The sequence below is a fragment of the Gymnogyps californianus genome, chromosome 2 (genome assembly GCF_018139145.2).
Source record: "Gymnogyps californianus isolate 813 chromosome 2, ASM1813914v2, whole genome shotgun sequence".
In the NCBI taxonomy this organism is placed as follows: domain Eukaryota; kingdom Metazoa; phylum Chordata; class Aves; order Accipitriformes; family Cathartidae; genus Gymnogyps; species Gymnogyps californianus.
The window spans coordinates 111,393,146-111,411,558 of NC_059472.1; the positions used below are offsets into that span (position 1 = coordinate 111,393,146).

The window sequence follows — 18,413 nt, forward strand, 5'->3', positions numbered from 1 at the left end:
TTATCTTACACCAGTGTATATGATACGTACACAATAGATCGCATTCCAGTATGACACAACATCCACTTGCTTTGAAAGCCCATTGCACAGCTTGTTATAAGGTATCTCAAAGGCCATAATGCCACCCTTCGCACAGGATTTGAATCCAAAGCTAATGGAAGATTTGCTATAACTGCATGGACCCATTCAATACAGAGAGCAACAACTTCTACTGGAGGTTAAGAAATGACTGCCACACACAAATAACCTGAACCTTGCCAAAGAGGCAATATGGTTATGACAGGATTAAAAAGTTAAATGTGCGAAGAACAGAATCCCAGGAAAGCAGGAAGAAGTTCCTACTGATGATTTGCAATGGTTCCCAAGGTAGAGTTAAAAAATAAAATCTGTGACAGTTCAACTTAAGAACTAAAGTTTGCAAACTGAGACAAGCGCAGGTGAAGAATGAAGAAGGAATTATCATTATACTGCTCATTCTTCTGAAGATCAGAAGGAAGGAGCTGAGGCTGGTATGTGATCCTGTATGATTCAGTTAGTGCTGAAGTAGAAAATTATCCAGCATTCAAAACATGCACAAATAAGCCAGAAAGGCAAGCAGTCACAGAAAGAACTACTAATTGAACATAAAATTATCAAGCAATGTACAGCACATACGAAGAATCGATTTCAATGCATCATCTATTTAGAAGTAGTGGCAACATTCTTACTTATCATAGTGGTGACTGCTTGCTCATTTGAGCAATAGTTTAACATAAAATTTAAAAATTATGTTGCTGTTGTAAAGTCAGTTATACTGTAAGAAAATACCCAATATGCAACACTTCAGGGCTGTGTTGCACAGAGGCAGATTCTCTTCCTCCTATCAGCTAGTGACTATTCGAGCACGAAGAAGAAAAATGGCTAAATCTCATGCATAGCTTCTTTCACCTTACATCCCTTCACAAACTTCATTATTCTTTGTCAACTTGTCTAGGGTGCCATTTTGTTTCCCCAGAGTATTTACCCTCTCTTCTTCACTAGCTCAATTGTGTACAGAGCGTCAAAACTCGAGAAATAAGAATCAGAAATTAAGACTACTCAACTTGCTTTCAGCCACAATTCTACGCATAAATGATTTTCCAAGGCAGCAAAAGATAATTTCTGGTTTACACAAATGCCAGATTTGAAACTAAACAAACAAACCAACAACTAAAAAGTTTCCAAACATTAGAGGGCAGAATACCACAAATTTTACTCAATATAAAAACAAAACCAAAATGTCCTGTTCACTTTAGAATTGCAGGACTACATTTACTTTTTTGAACTTACCTGTGTCTTTATCTCTGGCTTTGTAAACTTGCCCATAAGTGCCTTCACCAATAATACCAATGATATCAAATTTATCCACACAGCGCTTTCCCCAGTCAATTTCTTTTTCTTTCGTTTCACCATGTCGTGGCCCACATATTCTAGAAAACAACAAGCATTTCTAAGAACACAGCTAGTATATCCAAGGGTTGTCTTAACTTTGAAAAAAACCTCAACACTAAATATTTACAAGACATTATTAGATAATTGGCTTACTACCATTAAGTGGCAATAAACCATGCAGTTTGATTCAAGCCTCATTAATATTTAAAAAGTCATTAAAAAGCAGAGTTCTTTTGAAAATAATATGTTTGAAAGAAACTATTATCACTTCTACTTGCTTGATAGGCTTTAAAAAAAAAAAGTCTAATAAACATACTTTGGTCTTCTCTTGCTGTGTAACTGAACTGCTGGTTTCTTTTCTTCAGGACTTTTGGATAAGTCAGCTGCTCCAGGCAACTCAGGAGGAAGTGGCAAGTCTGCAAGCAGATGGCGAAGTTTCTTCTCTGCTTCTTTAACTGACTTCACTGAAAGATTCTCCCGCAAACTATTAAAAAAGATACAATTTTGCTCATAAGTTGAACACAGTAGAATGATATTAACATACACAAAGGAAAACCTATTGGAATTATTTTTTTAAAATACATTCTAGGCTGTCAATGCATTAACTTTTGAAATCTCTGCTCTTAGAATTTGCAGGACTTTGATTTATGCTTTATAAATGGCTCACAAATAGCTCTGCTCTCTGGAAGATGCACAGCTAACTACCAAAATTCTACAGAAACTATGAAATCAGATCTTTCTGGTGAAAGCTGAGGTTAGATGACACAGCAAGCCTTACCAGGCCAGACGACTCCTGCCACACAAGCTTCTTCTCAAGCTTATGGCCCTAGACTATTAAGAATATTTAGAGCTCAGGTGCTGCCAGACATCAGAAGTGTAGTGGTAAAATCTGTACTCTGACTGACTCCTCATATAAAAGAGAAGATTATCCTAATCCAGTTCTCTATAAAGTTGGTCTCCAGAAATAATGAGCTTTGCGGTTACAGTAACACTGCAGGGCATTATGAGACAGTCCACACCACCTCATTTACAGATTCCAATCTCATACATTTGCTGAAACACTCCAGATTCAACATGTTTCTAGTGAGCAGCATGCAAATCAAGTGGGGGGGGAAAAAATCAGATTAAAAAATGGCTAAATGTTTTTCTGCCATGGGTTACTGATACCTGACTGTTTTTTAATCACCAACCAATTAGATAACAGATACTGACAGTCAATCTCTGTCTTGAGAAAAATTCCCCAAACACATGTACAGCAATGTATTCCTTTAACAATTACTATACATAATAATTCTAGAGATGCTCTTCCCATTCTAATGGGGAAATTCTGAAAATGTCATACTTGCTGCAGAATTTTTTTTTTTTTAAACACATGGTTCCATTTTACCAGAACTTCCTTTAGTTTAGCTAGATTTGTGCAGCTACTGCATATTCAGCAATTTTAAAGCCACGACCGTCTCTCAACTTTATATAATTACATAACTGTTTCTCCCCCACAGGACTCTCATATAGTATTCTCTCTTTAAATTTCAAACTTTGTCATTACATCAAGAAAACTTTCTGTCATGCTTTGAGGGGACATTTTCCAAGATAGCTGCATTTGCCAAATCGCACTATTCTACTGTCAGCATTCTTCTCTGGGAACATTTTCTGGAGATTTTTCTGCAACTTCTTACCTACTTAGTTTCGTAGATAAAACAGGAACTTCTGTAAATGGAAAGATCTCGCTATCTCCCATCATGGAGAATGCATATATTCTTTCTTACATTAATTGCAATTAGCAATCTTTATATATTTAAATAAAGCATTGCAGTGTTTTGCGTACGTCTATGCTTCCCCGTGAAAACAGAACGCTTGAACGTCTTCTACCAGTTCTCAAGCTGCCATTGCCTGAATTTAAAGCAGCACCTCAAGGAAGCATATACTGCCCTCATCACAAATATAATGGTTAACATGCTATAAAGAATAAACCACCTTTGGACAGCGCATGTGATTACCATGGTAAAGAAAAATTCTTAATTTTGAAGTTCATATATTTGTATTTCTCTCTCAATTTTTTCCTCCAAACTTTCAATATTAGTGGAAGTACAATATATGAGAGGTTCTGAAACAGATTTTAAAAGTGGTACATGAAAACAGAGGCAGCCAAGAGTAGCCTTTTTTTCAGGTCTGTTAAAGCACCCATCATTGACCACCAGAACAGTTTTCCCTTTCAGCTAACTTACACAGTGGTTTTGCAACACTGCTGTTCCTTTAGGTAGTTTATTTGTGGGTTTATCAGATTCTTACTGAACTTCACAACTGACACAACATTAGGAACCAGCCAGTTCCGCACAGCATCAAGCCTTCTTTGTTGGCACAATTTCCCCATAGCAACTCTGAGCCCAAGGTAAATACCTTTGCCCTCCTCCCCCCTAAAAAACATTGATCATTTTTCTTTGATGACTTAAGCTTTATCATGACTTGTAATCACAACCATTCTGATCTGACGTTTATAACACCCCATAGGCAAAACTAAGCAAAGTATAAATAACATTCTATTACTTGTCATTAATCTTTCTAATGCAGCTGTTTCCAAGCATTAGGCTTTTTTTTTTTGAAACTAGAATGAGCTCAATGCTGATAGAACCGTAGCTTAATTGTAGCTTAAGTCCTCTGTGCAGTTTAGTTATACTTAAAACAGGTATTACATTAAAAAATACTAATGATGAGAAGCAATTAGCCAGCTTCAAGATCAAATCTCATTTCATATTATTGCAATTAACACTGCAATGCCAGTCATATATTTAGTTAAACTAGTTAGCCTAGTTTTTAGTTAAAATAGTAAATCTTGCTCTCAAATAAGTGTCAGAAATCCCGTTTACCTAGAGAGGATGGCTTTGTCATAAATTTAAATGCAACCGTACATTCGTCACACAGATGTGATTCTGAACAACTGGAATGACATCTGCTAGAGTGCTGAAGGGCAAGAAACAAGATTTCTCTTTCACTACTAAAAAAAAAAAAAAAATCTAATACCTTGTTATGTTGTATTTATTTGCCAAGGCCTCCTGTGCATCCTAATGTTTAACATAGCACTAAATTACTAGCAAACACAAGAGAAACATTTACACCTCTAGTTATAACTACTTTGACTAATCAAAGAAACACTACACACTTCTCAAAGAACAAGAGAAGACAGGTAAAGTTTCACAGATATGGAATACAAATAAAGTACTTCATAAGGTTTTGACTTTTTCTTTTACAGTTTGATTTTTTACAAAGATATATCACACTTAAATTAGTTATTACTTCAATGCTAAGAAATTTTGTTATCCTCATGGTGAGAGGTTGATTTCTTGTGTACATGTGAGAGGCATGTAACACCACAAGTAAAAACAAAAGTAACTTTTCTCAACTTCATCACCAAACGAAAAGAAAAACAGTAAATTACAGCTCAACAGCGTAACTTTCCAATAAAAATCACAGCACGTATTCTCTGTTAGGACTATGAAGAGACTTAATGTAGTTTAAACTCAGATGACACTTGGAATACAGACATGAATTTCTTCTCAAGACCAATTTTTACAATTCTTCTACAAACCAATTTTTACGCTTCAAAAGTGAACACAAATGACAAGCCATGAACCTCACTTCCGTTATACATACTCAAAATAATACTGATCTCTGAGATAAATTATACTAAAATAACGCACAGCTATAAAAACAATGGCCTTCCAAAGAGAAGAGAATCTTTACCTCAAACCCCAGCTAAGTAATTTTCACATATTGCTACTGAATTAATCTTTTCCCAGAAGTATGTACGTGTTTGCACCGAACTTGAAATCTTGAGTCCTTGAATGCATCCTTGCATTAGTCCCAAAGCTATTACGTAACGATAATTTTAAATCATCTCTTTAGTGTACTTTTTATGGAAAGATTCCTCCTAGACTAACTCCTCCTCTTTTCAAGAACTAGTTAAATTATTTTTATTTTCAGATCGAATTCCTTCAGTTCACTAATAATTGCCATGTTAAAATGAAGAGCAAGAACAAACTACCTAACACATCAGCCTGATCTAGCAAATAGGTTTATATTTATTTTCCAAAGGAAATAATCATGATAATTAAAAAAAAAAGAACAGACAATAATAACAACAATAATAAAAAGGAACAGACAACCCCAAAAAGCAAATCTATATCACAACTTACCTATCAGTTTCTTTATCTTCAGGCAGCGTGGGAGGCAAAGGCAAGGGTGGCAGCGTGGAGGTTGGTAGTGCAACAATTCGCTCCTTCTCCTTGGTTACTACACTTGGTGTACTCGGTTTGCTTTTCTCTTTTACAGTGACCGGTGGCTGTTTTACAACAGTTAATTTATTCTCTTTTACTGATGTAGGTTTCTGTTTAGTAATTTTGTCTGCAATTAAATTATTTTCCCCTTTTGCTTCAGGAAGCGAGACCTTTGCTTTTGCCTTGTCATTTTTCAAATTTGCACTGCTTGTAGGAGAAGGTGTATGCTCAGTTTTTATTTTCTTCAGGTCCTTTACATTGTTCACTTGAGGTGCACTTACACCAGTGTCAGTGTTTCCCTTAGTAGGTGTTGAAGTATTGGAAGCTTTTGCACTGGCTTTGGCTGCCTCAGCAGCTCTTGCTTTTTTGTTTTTGTTCAGCTCAGCAGCCAGGCTACTCTTCAGAGTCAATGTACTAGGAGAAATACTTGAATGACGACTTCTGGATCTAGACAATCTGTGTCTGCTACGAGACCTCGAGTGCCTTGATGAATATGGACTTCTGCTTCGAGATTTTGCTGATCTCCTGTTTCAAAAAAGTAAAGATTTACCCAGTTAAAATTTAGGCTAGCTGCTTTCCCAGTGTATCTGCATTTTTGACAAACTATTTTTTTTTAAACCAACCATTATCACTATGCTTATAGAATAAACAAAAGTCTATGAAATAGGAAAGATCGTGCATTAAAAAAAAAATCTATAATCAATCAAGATTCTACACATAAACAGGTTGTTGGAAAATGTTAAAGCTTTCTTAGATGTAGTTTCTCCCATTAAAGAACTGCAAAATACAAGTATACCTGTAGGACAGATATGTTCCTTTTTCCTCACTACTTATCAGAGGCATTTTTCTCCTTTAAAGAAAATCTGATCCTACGCAACTTGTGCAAACACCTTTAGTATATACAGTATTTGAGAAAAATTCAGCTGGCTACATAACCAGAATTCAACAAGATGAAATTAATGTTACAACATGACAAGAAAAATCTAAACACAACACTGAAGCAGTAACTGTAGCAACTTCTTAAGTTTCACTTTCACAACTGTCATTAAAATAAGTTAGTTGGAAAAAAAATACCGAATACTGAAGGTTGCAATGTAACGAACCGAAAGACAGCAATAAATCTTAGCTTTCCTTTTTTGAAATTTAACTGTATACTTTTTCCCCCCAAAAAAAAAAAAGTACCTAATACTTGTTATAGCTACTGATAAGCAAACATAATCCACAAGTAGGCCTATGCTATGCCTGCATCAGAATACAGACACTAATAGGAAGAAAAAAAAAATCTAAGCCATCTACAAAATCATAGAAGGAAAACAATGTAAAATGAGGGCGGGGGTAGGGAGGAATCTTAACAGTTAGAAAAGCAAACTTTTACTGTGCAAAAACCCCATTTAATATGAATTATTTTTCATTCCATTTTTCAAAGGGATATCCTATTTTGCCTAGTAGTAGTTTTGATTCAGTTCTTCACGAAAAAGCAAAAGGGAAAAAATTTAACTGAGGTCAAGGGCATGGAACAAGTAGCCTAATCCACTGGTACCACACTGAAATGTTATGAAATAAATGAAATTAAATATGGGGATTTTAATCCATTTTACCATACTAAGAATAGCAAGGGTATTCACCAGATTTACAAGTATTTTCTTGATTAAAGGTTGATGGAAATCTATTTTGCTTGAGTATATCACTTGAAGGGGAGGAAAAACTATAGTCAGGATAAAAAAATCTATTCATCAGCTGGACAAAGAAGAAGTATCAAGCAATAGCAAAAATAACACTTCTTGGAGATACAAGAATTTCAGAGTTCAAAAGATAGCACCAGTGTATGGAGGCTGCCAAAACAAAACAAAACAAAAGCCAACTACAATCATTATGGTCAGGACTATCCACCCCTATGTCAAATTTAATTTTATTAACAATAAATTAATTCAGTTTTAATTATCAACACAAGAAATTACATTTCAATGCTTCAACTGAACCAATATTTAATATAATACAATAATGTTTCTGTTTTGTGTGCAATAATTACTAATTTCCAAATTTATACTTTTTTCTTGCATTATAAAAAGAACTCTTTTCAGTCTTCTTTCTAAAGCAACATAAAAAGTCATTGAGATAAATCAAGATTATGTAGAAGTGATTGAAAACAATGTGTAGGTATGCACACTGTATACTACAGCACAAGCTTCAAAATTCTATAGTTAAACTGAAATTGGTCCAAATGGCTAGAGACCCTTGATAGAAAAAAAAAAAAAAAAATTAAAAAAATCAAACCCCAGATGAGGACAACTCTTGGAAACAAACACAATTCAATTCCATGCCAGGAAGCATGTTTTATAGAATTTTCTGGCAAGGCAGGATAACAATGACAGACGGTAATAATAACAACAACAACAACAGTTTTTTACACTTTAATAAAAAAACCTACACAATTCTGTTCTCTGAATTTTCAACCAAAATTTAAGGTTTTGGTTCACTTCAGTAAAGCGGTATTAATGTCCACATCCATTAAAACCAAATAGGACAGAAAAATTCCCCTGAAAACTCGCTTCTGCTCTATTATGAATCATGTTGCTGAAGTAATTTTTCTCATTATTACTTTGGAAATCTAAGTACTATATCCCACAGAAAATTTTCAGAGGCTTGCCCAAACTGGAGTAAAAGTAAAGTAGTACAAAGTTCCATATTACAGAGTTAAGATGGGGTAGTAGGAAGAAAAAGGATGGCTGAGACTATCCAGACAATACATACACTTCAAATGCTAGGCTGGAGCTCTCCTCACACCGTTATCTGACTGTCCGAGAGGAATTACTATCTCAAGCAGAGGTATACTGCTACAGATCCACACTGGCTGTAGAATCAGTATAATTATATTTCTCTAGCATCAAGCACAAGCTAATAAGCCCCATTAGTCCTAAACTAACTTCTAAAAATGGCACTTCATTTGCGAGGATGTCACTGACCTGTCTTGGAAAACATTTGCTTGCATATCTTGTTCCTAGATCAGCTATTTTAAACTGACATTCACTCCAGTTACCTGTAGAACACATCTCCATCCCAAGGACCTCACTGCAACCTGTACTAAACTTAAAACGTGTCCTAAAGGTCTCAAAATCAGTTATATTTCTTTCATAAGCACAGTTTCTGGTTTGTTTGGTTTTTTTGGTTTGTTTTTTTTGAAAGGTGCCTAATACAAAGAAAGTAATCTATGTCACAAACAGAAATAGGGACATAATTCCACATGCACTTGATAAGAGAAGTAGCAGCTTAAAACACTACAGTTGCTGAGACACCATGCCTGATCATAAGACTGTTTCTGTTCCACTTTGGTTCAAAATAAAACAGGCTCATTTAGATCACTACTAAGGATGAAATGAGAACATCTGTTCAAATTAGTGACTAGTAACGCTCACCTGATCAGCTGCCATAACCTGGTGGGGAAGAGGCAGTTTTGAAAAGCTGGGGCAAAAATAACCTAAATCTTTTTACTTTCTTCAAAAACAAACATGTAAGGAAGCCAAGCATTGACAGTGGATTGATGTATGTATTTTACCATCATTAGTCAAGAGAGTCTGGGATGTGAACACGGATTTATGCAAGCTCAGCAAAAAAACCCCAACCATTCTCCATCCCAGCTTTCACACCCCAAATGACAATACCATAACTTTCTCATGTCAGAATTGCATCCATGTGGAAAACAGCAAATACACATGGACACAAATATTTAAGTTTCAGTTCCAGTACATACTACAGCCTTTAACAGCAGATCAAAATTATAGTAGCCTAGTTATGAAATATGTTGACTGAGTATAATCTCTGCACTGGTTTAATTTTTCCAAAAGTTTTTCATTATTTATGTCAGCAAAAAAATTTATGTTGCATTACATAGTGCATGTCTGTGCTAATAATAAACTAGAACTTCCTTTGGCATCCCAAAGACCTTTGCAAGAATCCCTTGCTGTACCTTGTCCACTGGGCTAGACCCAAGAGAGTTACAGCAAAAACATTAACACTTTCAACTAAACAGACAAATGCTGAATCTTAAGTAAAAGGCAGCTTTGTCAAATGCTAGTTATTCATATCACAACGATAAAATCTGCTGTTTTCATAAGCCTAATGATCTTTTCAAATATTTAACTATCACTTTCTTTCATCAATGTTAGTTCAAAAGTCCCAAGAGAACCTTCCAGGCTAAACAAAACTTATGTACAGGTTTCCATCTATAAAAATGGCACAAAATCAAAACCATGGACATTTACAAGCTTTCCCTCAGAAGCGTATACAGAACTCAGAGTAGAGGAATATTGCCTTATACATAATAAAACCAGCCAATTCACTCTGTTCAGAGCTAACATTCATTTGACATAAAAGATGAAGTCACAACAGCACTGAAATGGGCTCACACAACAGCCGGCGTCTGCCATTTAACAGGACACTGACATTTTACCGGGACCCTGAAAAAACACCAGGAGAGACATCTGAAATATACAGTACTCTCTAAATCTTCCAACAGATTTCTATTGAATGTGCATGTGTGCGTGCATGCATACACACATACATAAAACAGCTTATCTGACATTTGTCACCAACTATTTCCTCTTTAGTTAGGAGTTCGTTTTTAACACGGTAAACAGGAACAAAAGAACAGTGGCTACAACTGCACAGAAATGCATGAAAAACGGCAAACAAATCCAACAAAACAATCCAAACTTTTTTTTCCCAAGCCTGGGGAGATCAGGAAGCCTACTAAACCTAAGGGCCACATCCCAATCTCCCAAACCAAAAGCACCAGCATCTGCTGGTAACACACATGGGGAGAGACTACTAAGAAGCCACTGTTTCAGGTAAGTTTCCTCCAATGCTTCCTCCTATTTTCACCCAGAAGTTCTGCCTCATTTACAAGTACCTTTGCCATGCTTAGCCATTAACAGTCTTCTACAAGCATCTTGAATTCATTTCACACAGGTCTACATCCCTACAGAGAGGATAACTGCCAGACTTCATGACATTCATAAAATCACTTCTGAACCATATACAGATTTCAAATGGGGGTTTTTTTGGAAGGGGGGGGGGGGGGAGAACTGATTTGCCTAAAAATCGTAAGTATCAGTAGGACTAGCCTGCATTAGAACTAAGAAGTTCTAAAGCTGCTTTTTTTCTTCCCCAGAGGCAGCAACAAAGGAGACTAGGAGCACAACCAGATTAGCTGCAAAGGGAAATTGAAGTAATTACATTATATTATGTGTAACTAAAATAAAACCAGGGGGGAAAAAAGTTCAAGACATTATCTACAAAACACATACAAGAAGAGGCAGATTTAAAGAAACTGATAGAGGAAGGAAGCACTAGTAAGGAAGTCACCTCGAAACCAAAACTCAGTATTGCTTTCCTCCATTTTTCAGAACCACAAAAAGAATGTTTTTTATTTGGGGGGGGTGTGGGGGTGTGGGTGTGTGTTGGTTTAGGTATCACAGTTTTTTCTTTTTAATATTTTTTGCCTAGCACCCTAGATTTCATAAACCAGTATTCATTTTTTCTCTGCTTAATTAATACAATGTAGTTATTCACGGTATAAAAAACTACTAAATATCAAAGTATTATTAGTTACAAGTTTCAGAACTGTTACAATGTTCCTCCTTCTCGCAAGGCAACATTCTGTTGCACTTCACTGGTTAACATATCATTACCAAACAGATTTATTAATGAATTTAACAAAAAAAAGTCTACTGATGTAATATCACTTACATTCTCAAGCACAGAAGGAAAGAATTCCAAATAGTAACTTAAAACATAAAATGCTATATTTTACTATGTTGATATTTGAAAGCACAGAGGAAAGAAAAATAAGTGTTACATGTCAGATTTCCAGGACTACAGCTCTCTCTCAGCTTACAAGCTTTTTGTTGCCATGCTACTTTTCTAGGTGTTTCTTTCTTTTCCATTCCAGTCCTACCTTTATTTTAATACAAAAAAAGCATTGCATTTTATTGACAAATCAGAACAGTCATGTGTTATCTTCTCACGTTTGTAAACTTGAAAACCTCTTTTCTTCTTAACCGCTTTAAGAGCGAGCTAAATCCAACATGTTAGTAGCCAGCTAGGCATGTTACCTAAGTGCAAACCATGCTATACTTGGAATATATCAGGGTCTACAGAGTTGAACAGGGGAACTGATTTTGTCAGTAAGTTTTTGACAAGACATAACACAAAGGGATTCATGAGAATAAGAGTGGAAAAACAAGAAACCAAACAGACCGCAGGAGGTTAAAACACCCACTGTAGCCTAGCTCTTTCATTAACCACCAGTGAATGCTGCCGTACTGACTAAGCACTGCCATCTTCCCCTGCGTGGTAAGGTCATAGTGTATTTGAAAAGGGAGACCTAAATTTAATCAATTGGCTTCACCGCAGATCTTCCAAGACTTTTATAATCACTCAGTAACAGAAACCACCTTGACAAAACAATCTAGTTCATAGTACAGCTTTTCGATGTCGCACTAGCAGGCAAACGTATAATTCATTTCTTTACGCCGTAACAGTAATACTGCTCTCACTTGATACCTTATTAATTAATTGTATTTATTTTCTCTAGCCCCTAGTTCAAGGCTGTATTCTAAGCAGCTCTACAACCAACCACCTACTCAGCTGCTTTGTGCATGAAAACTACATAATTTGCCTTACTGATTCAAAGCGTAGATCTTTAAAAGGGTCTCCAATACATACAGCATAGGAATACTGAAAAATTCTGAACATGAGTTTTATTTGTTTCTTAAATCTGCTTTATAACCCTATATTTTCAGATGAGAACTCTGCCTACAAAGAAATCAACAAGCAAAAAGTCAACTCAAATGCTGTGTTCTAAACACATTAAAAGTTACATTTTTCAAATGAAGTCCTTTCCCACAATAAGGAAAGAAGCAGCACAACAATGAAAAGGAAAGGCACATCAACATGGTTGGCCAAAAGGCAAAGTCCACTGCTAAGTAACAAAACAAATCTTAATAAATTCAGAACATGTACTAGAGTGAGAGCCTCGATACGCACTGGAAAAATTAGCTATTCCAAACAGTGAAAACATACAGTTTCACATTTTAAATTCTGCAAAATACAGTTTTACTAAACAAGATTAGAGAGCTTTATGTAAAAAAAAATCTATTTTCACCAAACAATGGGAAAAAACTTCTGAAAATCTCTCCTACTCCTTTAAGTCCAAAAGTAGCAGAATTACTGGATTCAAAGTTATTTTTATATCAGTGTATGAAACCATGTCTTCTCCATGAAGTAGGCATTTACTAGTTGAACATGTATTTTACCATTTGCCCTATGCTTGTTTTGGTTTTGCACATAAGTGATCCATATTTTGCAGAGCCTCACCACTACAGACTACCTACAGCTAGACAATGAGATGACTCTATAGTACCACTAAGAAAAGAAATCTTGTATTTTTCCTATAAGCAACATCTACGCACACAGTAGTACTATGCTAGTAGTGCCCCACCTACTTACTTTTATCTAAGCAGATGGGTAGGTGTATCCAAATTTGGAAAAATGTGATTACTCATCTATACAGCTAAGTGAATTAAATGTGTGATCACATAGCATATGACCTGACTGAAGTTATGAAAAATAGTTCTTCTCTTCCTACAATTTCATCCTAAACTAGTTTCCAACGAGAGACTGTGTCTGCTTATTTTGTCAACCATGGGGTTTTCTTCTTCCCCCCCCCCCCCCCCTTTTTTCTTGTGAATTTTTTTTTAAATCCCATCAGCTTATCGGTAGAGAAATAAATACCTCACACTTTTGGTATTATGGAAGAATTTCCATTTTGAAAATGTGCATGTGCTACTTTAGAACAGCTGTGTTACTATCCACAAGAAAATACAGTAATACAAATCCACCAGCAGCAAGTAAAGAAGTTTTGTTCAACAAGTGGAAACAGCTCAAACAATCAGTTTGCCCAAAACACAGACGTTTACTGCTGTTGTAATGGAAAAGACTATTAGTCTACCATTCAAAGAGAATTTTCCAAGTGTAGAATGCATATCTAGTGTCTTTGCTTCTCTCCAGAACCCACCTCCAGGCAACATCACCGAAAGACAGTAGTCAGAGTCACTACTGCAATTCAAAACTCTTAACTCACAGCAATTGCACTGCTGCTGCTGCTTGAGAAAACCAGGGATTCAAATGAGCGAAGCTGACTTCACTTGTTTCTCTTCAACTGTTTACTAGAAGTTTCTCCCTAAGCAGCTCAGAGACCTAGATGAAAAAAATCAGCACTCCAGACACAGGAGCTTTCCAAGCACACTAGAACCACTTCATTCTCATTTTCTACATACCAAAATAACTAGATAATTTATATAACATTACAGAAGACACATATATGAGATACAGAATGAAAAGAGCAAAAAGACTTGCAGCCTGGAATGCTCAGTCACATACAAAGTTCTTACTGTCTTGACACCACTACAGCTGGATACAAGCCCAGAATTAAGTCTTTAAATCATCCAGATGAAGAAGACAGGTGCTGTAAGAAGCTGTTGCCTTCATGAAACCTTAATATTCTATCAAGTCTAAGGCCACTATACCATTATCTAAACAGTACAGCAAAAATTTTCAGCATTTTGGGCATGGTACCACAGAGTCAAGCAAAAAAGTGACGATGACACAGTTTTGAATGGCTAAAACAATCGTATAAAATACCTTCCATCTTTACTTCCCCACCACCACCACAATACACATAATGCGTAATAGCTGTATGGGAGCAAAGAAACACCAGCTTGCATTTCTCCATACCAGGCAAACATTATGAACAACTGAGCTTATCTTCACACTTTTGGTTTCTTTGGTTTTCTGTGAAAATGACATTTTTACAATGAATGTCACATTAGGACAGACCAACCTTGCTTTCTACATATAGCAACCTCTTCTTTTCACTCGGCCATTCCAATCCCTCTCCAGTAAACCTGACAATCTGCATTTGTAAACAAAGTAATTTATCTGTATGCAGTTAAAGACCAAATGCAAATTACAGTTTAACTGGAGGAAGGAAGGTGTAAAGTCACAAAGCTAACTCCTAGGAACAGATCTGCAGCTCAAGGAAGATTTACACGCTTACCAGAGACAATACAAAACCCAGGAGATTTAAACTCTCATGCTTCAAATGACAGGCCCACTATCAACAGAAAAAAAGAAAAACACTCTCACAAAACTTTGTTCTGTAACTGCCCCCTATACAACATACCCTGTACCTTCTACTACAGCCCTACCAGTCAGCGCGTAAGACACGATCTTTAACTGGACTGTCAATCTGACTAATACAGCTATTCGTAAGTGCAAGCCTAGCATACATAATTTTGCTCGTCATTATTAGCTTCCTTATTCCAGGATATAAGCATCTACAGAAAATAATCTGATTCCTAGAGTGTTTAAGTCAAACTATGCACATAATATTCCTGCTATTCTATTATTCAAATAATCCTGAAAAAGTATCCTTAACCACTTGTAACAGGCTCCCACAGAACAACGACGACGATGACATGCTGTTTTTCAGAGCACTCAACAGTGTTTTCTTGCTTGAAACACCCTATTGTTTACAAAATTATTCCATACAACCATACCTTAAAGCAATCACTATTTTTTTCCAAAGGCACCTCTGTTCTATCCCTCTGAACAAGCAGGACACATTTTTGTTACTTTGCTCTTTAAACAGCATTCAATGCACACCCAGCCCAGCAGATGCTACCAACAGCCACTGAAACACAGGAACGGCTTCAGCATCCTCACTGGATACACTGTGGGACACCCCAAATGGTAACCGAAGCAAAGTGCTAATTAGAAACACCAGAGAACAGTTCTCAGACAACCCAGCAGGTAATGCCTTGTAAACAACATTCTTGCCAGTGGAATGGCAAATCACCTGATACGTTTAAAATTGAAGTCCAGATGTGAATTTAAGCAAGCCTATAAACAATGAGACAACAGTAAGATTCCAATATGGGAAATAAAAATCTTCAGTTATAAATACACACCGAGCAAATACTTTAAATTCCCAGTGGTTTTGCTGCAAGTTAAACTATCTTGAAGAGCTTAATTCCGCAACACGATTTGTATTTGATTGGAGAGATACAGCCCATGTTTCCTCTCCATATAAGATTCAAAAAGTCACAGCAATGGTGACCTTTACATTCTGAGTTCCCACTAACAGTAGGAAAATGATTTGCAAGCACACGTCAAATACATACACGTACATAACCTTACTGGGAAAAGAGCTTACATATGTTTTCATAGGTTGCGTAAAACACGAAAGACAATTTAACAAAACTTGACGTTAGCTCCTTTTCCTAGCAAAACAGAAAGACTAAGTCTTTCTATAGACCTCTAAAAGGAACAAGAAACACTTGTAACACAAACTAACTGTCAGCTTGTTAGCTCTTTAGATTAGCGGGGAATTAAACCAAACACAAATCTATTTAACATGCATCCTTTTATACGGGGGAACAGAATACCTAAAAATGCACCTGAGAATCTCCATACTTTGTTAGCAAATATTTAAAAAAATCAGAATTGGTCCTTCAGAAAACTCGTCCTCTGAGAGGCATCTTCATTCAATCACTCTCATCTGAAAATGTTCTCATGCCCTTTAATATTTAAAAAGCCTTTTTCCAGCTAGGTGGTCTCCCACAGAGAGAAACTAGTTGCAGAAGCATTACAGGCACCCACGTCTCTCTTTCTCCCCGAGACAGGACAGGAAGATCTTTGTACGTGTCCTGCTCCCCTTCCCCCCACCCCAGCTTTCTGGCAGCAAGAGGGCAAGAGGGAGGGCTTTTGTTGCTAGATACAAGCCTCTCTGGCCTGCCCTCCAGCCCAGCCCCAGCCATGACTCCCCTCCTCCACCCGCTGACCCCCCTCCCCCCCCGCCTCGTTCCTCCTTCCCTCCCTCCTCCCCCCGGGGCCCGGACTCACCGGATAACTGGGCTGTAGGGGCTCCGCGACCGGCGCCAACTGCTGTAGGGGCTGGGCGACACATCCCCGCCGCGCTCGTAGGAGCTGTGCCGGCTGTAGCTGGGGGAGCGGCGGCGGCTGTAGGGGCTGAGGGGCGAGCGGCCGCCCACCGGGCTGAGCGACTTGCGGCTCCGCTGGCTCTGCGAGGAGCGGTGCAGCGGGGGGCTGTCATCCCGGCCGGGGCTGGGGGACGAGCGCTGCCGCCGGTAGGCCTTGGGCTCGGGCTTGTCGTCTCGGTAGGCCTTCGGCGGGTCCTTGTAAGCCGACGGCGGCTCCTTGGCCGCTTTAGTCCGGCTCCGGTGCGCTTTGCTCTCCCGCTCTTTCCTGCCGCTGCCGGGCGAGGCGAGGGAGCCCTTCCTGCGGCCGTCGCTGCCGCCGCCGCTGCTGCTCTTGAGTCCCTCCCGGTCCTGACCCCCGGTGTGATTGTGGCGGCTGCGGGACTTGGAGGAGGACGAGGAGGCCTCGGGTCCCCCGCGGCCCGCCGACGCCCCCTCCTGCTGCGCCTTCTCCTCCCCCCGCCGGCGGTGCTCCCGGTGCCGCTCCTTGGAGCGGCCGCTGCTGCCGCGGTGCTCCCGGCGGGACCGGCCGCTCCGCTCCGCCTCGCCCCTCTGGCGCTGGGTCCCGCCGCCACCGCCCGAGGAGGAGGCCGGGCTCCCCCCGCCGCTGCCCGCGCCGCCGCCGCCGGCCGCGCCGCCGCCCACCAGCCCTTCGGACTGGGAGCTCACGTCGTCGTACTCCTCCACCAGCGTGCTCAGCCCCCCGCTACCGCGCCGCTTCTCCGCCTCCTGGGTCCCGCCGCCGCCGCCGCCGCCCCCGCGGCCCCGCCGCCGCTTGTGCCGGGAGCCCGAGCGCCGCTTGCCCCGCGGCCGCTTCCGCTCCCCCCCGTCCCCGCAGCAGGAGGAGGCGCCGGTGGCCGCCAGGAAGAGCAGGGACTGCGGCGGCAGCGGCGGCTGCAGGAGCGGGGGCTGCAGGAGGGGCGGCTGCAGGAGCGGGAAGAGCAGCGGGTGAGGGGCCGGCGGCGGGGGGGGAGGCTGCGGCTGGGCCGCGAAGCGCTTCCGTCTCCGGTGATGCAGCCGCTTCTTGTCGGCCGCCGCCTCCACCGCCGAGCTGCTGCCGCCGCCGCTCCCCCAGCCCCGGCTTCCCCCGCTCCCGCCGGCCGCCGCGTCCGAGGTGCTCGGCATCGAGCTCACTCACGGCCGAGGACGAGGACGCGGCCTAGGGAATCCGCCGCCGCCGCCGCCCTCAGGGCGCTGCCGGCGCCATGGAGACCCGGCGCCGCGCAGACACACGGGGACACCCGCCGGCCGGCACCGGGGCCTCGCTCGCTCCCTCGCTCCCCGGCCGGCTACCGGGGCCCGGCCCGCCTCGCAGCCCGCCCGGGCGCGCCGCCTCACATAGGGCCGCGCCGCCGCATAGGGGGTCGCGCCGCCCGCGTTCGGGCCAGGGTCGGGGCCGCCGCCGGGGCTGGGGGCGGGCGCTGGCCGGCGCGGCGGCGGCGCAGCGGCGGGAGCCTCCCGCGGGCCCGGCGCGGCCTCCCGCAACACGGAAGCGTCTCCTGGCGGCGGCCTCCTCACTCCATCCCGGGCCGCGGCTGCCTCGTCCGGCGCCGGGCGGCGCTGCGCGGGAGTGCGGACGCCGGGCGCGGGCCGTGGGGCCGCCGCCTCCTCCCTCACCCGCTCCCCGGCCGGGCGGCGGGGTCAGGCCGTGCCGGGCCGCCTCCGGGCGGGGTGT

General features: G+C 40.7%; 1 protein-coding gene across 1 annotated transcript in view; it reads right to left on the bottom strand.

Annotated features, from left to right (window-relative positions):
- Positions 1-18,413, bottom strand: part of CDK13 (cyclin dependent kinase 13) — a 47,602-nt gene that overhangs the window by 29,053 nt on the left and 136 nt on the right. The window contains exons 2-5 of the mRNA XM_050890905.1: positions 16,644-17,647; positions 5,601-6,206; positions 1,727-1,894; positions 1,309-1,448 (exon numbers count right to left, since the gene is read on the bottom strand). Coding sequence (XP_050746862.1) covers positions 1,309-1,448; positions 1,727-1,894; positions 5,601-6,206; positions 16,644-17,647 — 1,918 coding nt within the window. The remainder of the gene's footprint in view (positions 1-1,308; positions 1,449-1,726; positions 1,895-5,600; positions 6,207-16,643; positions 17,648-18,413) is intronic.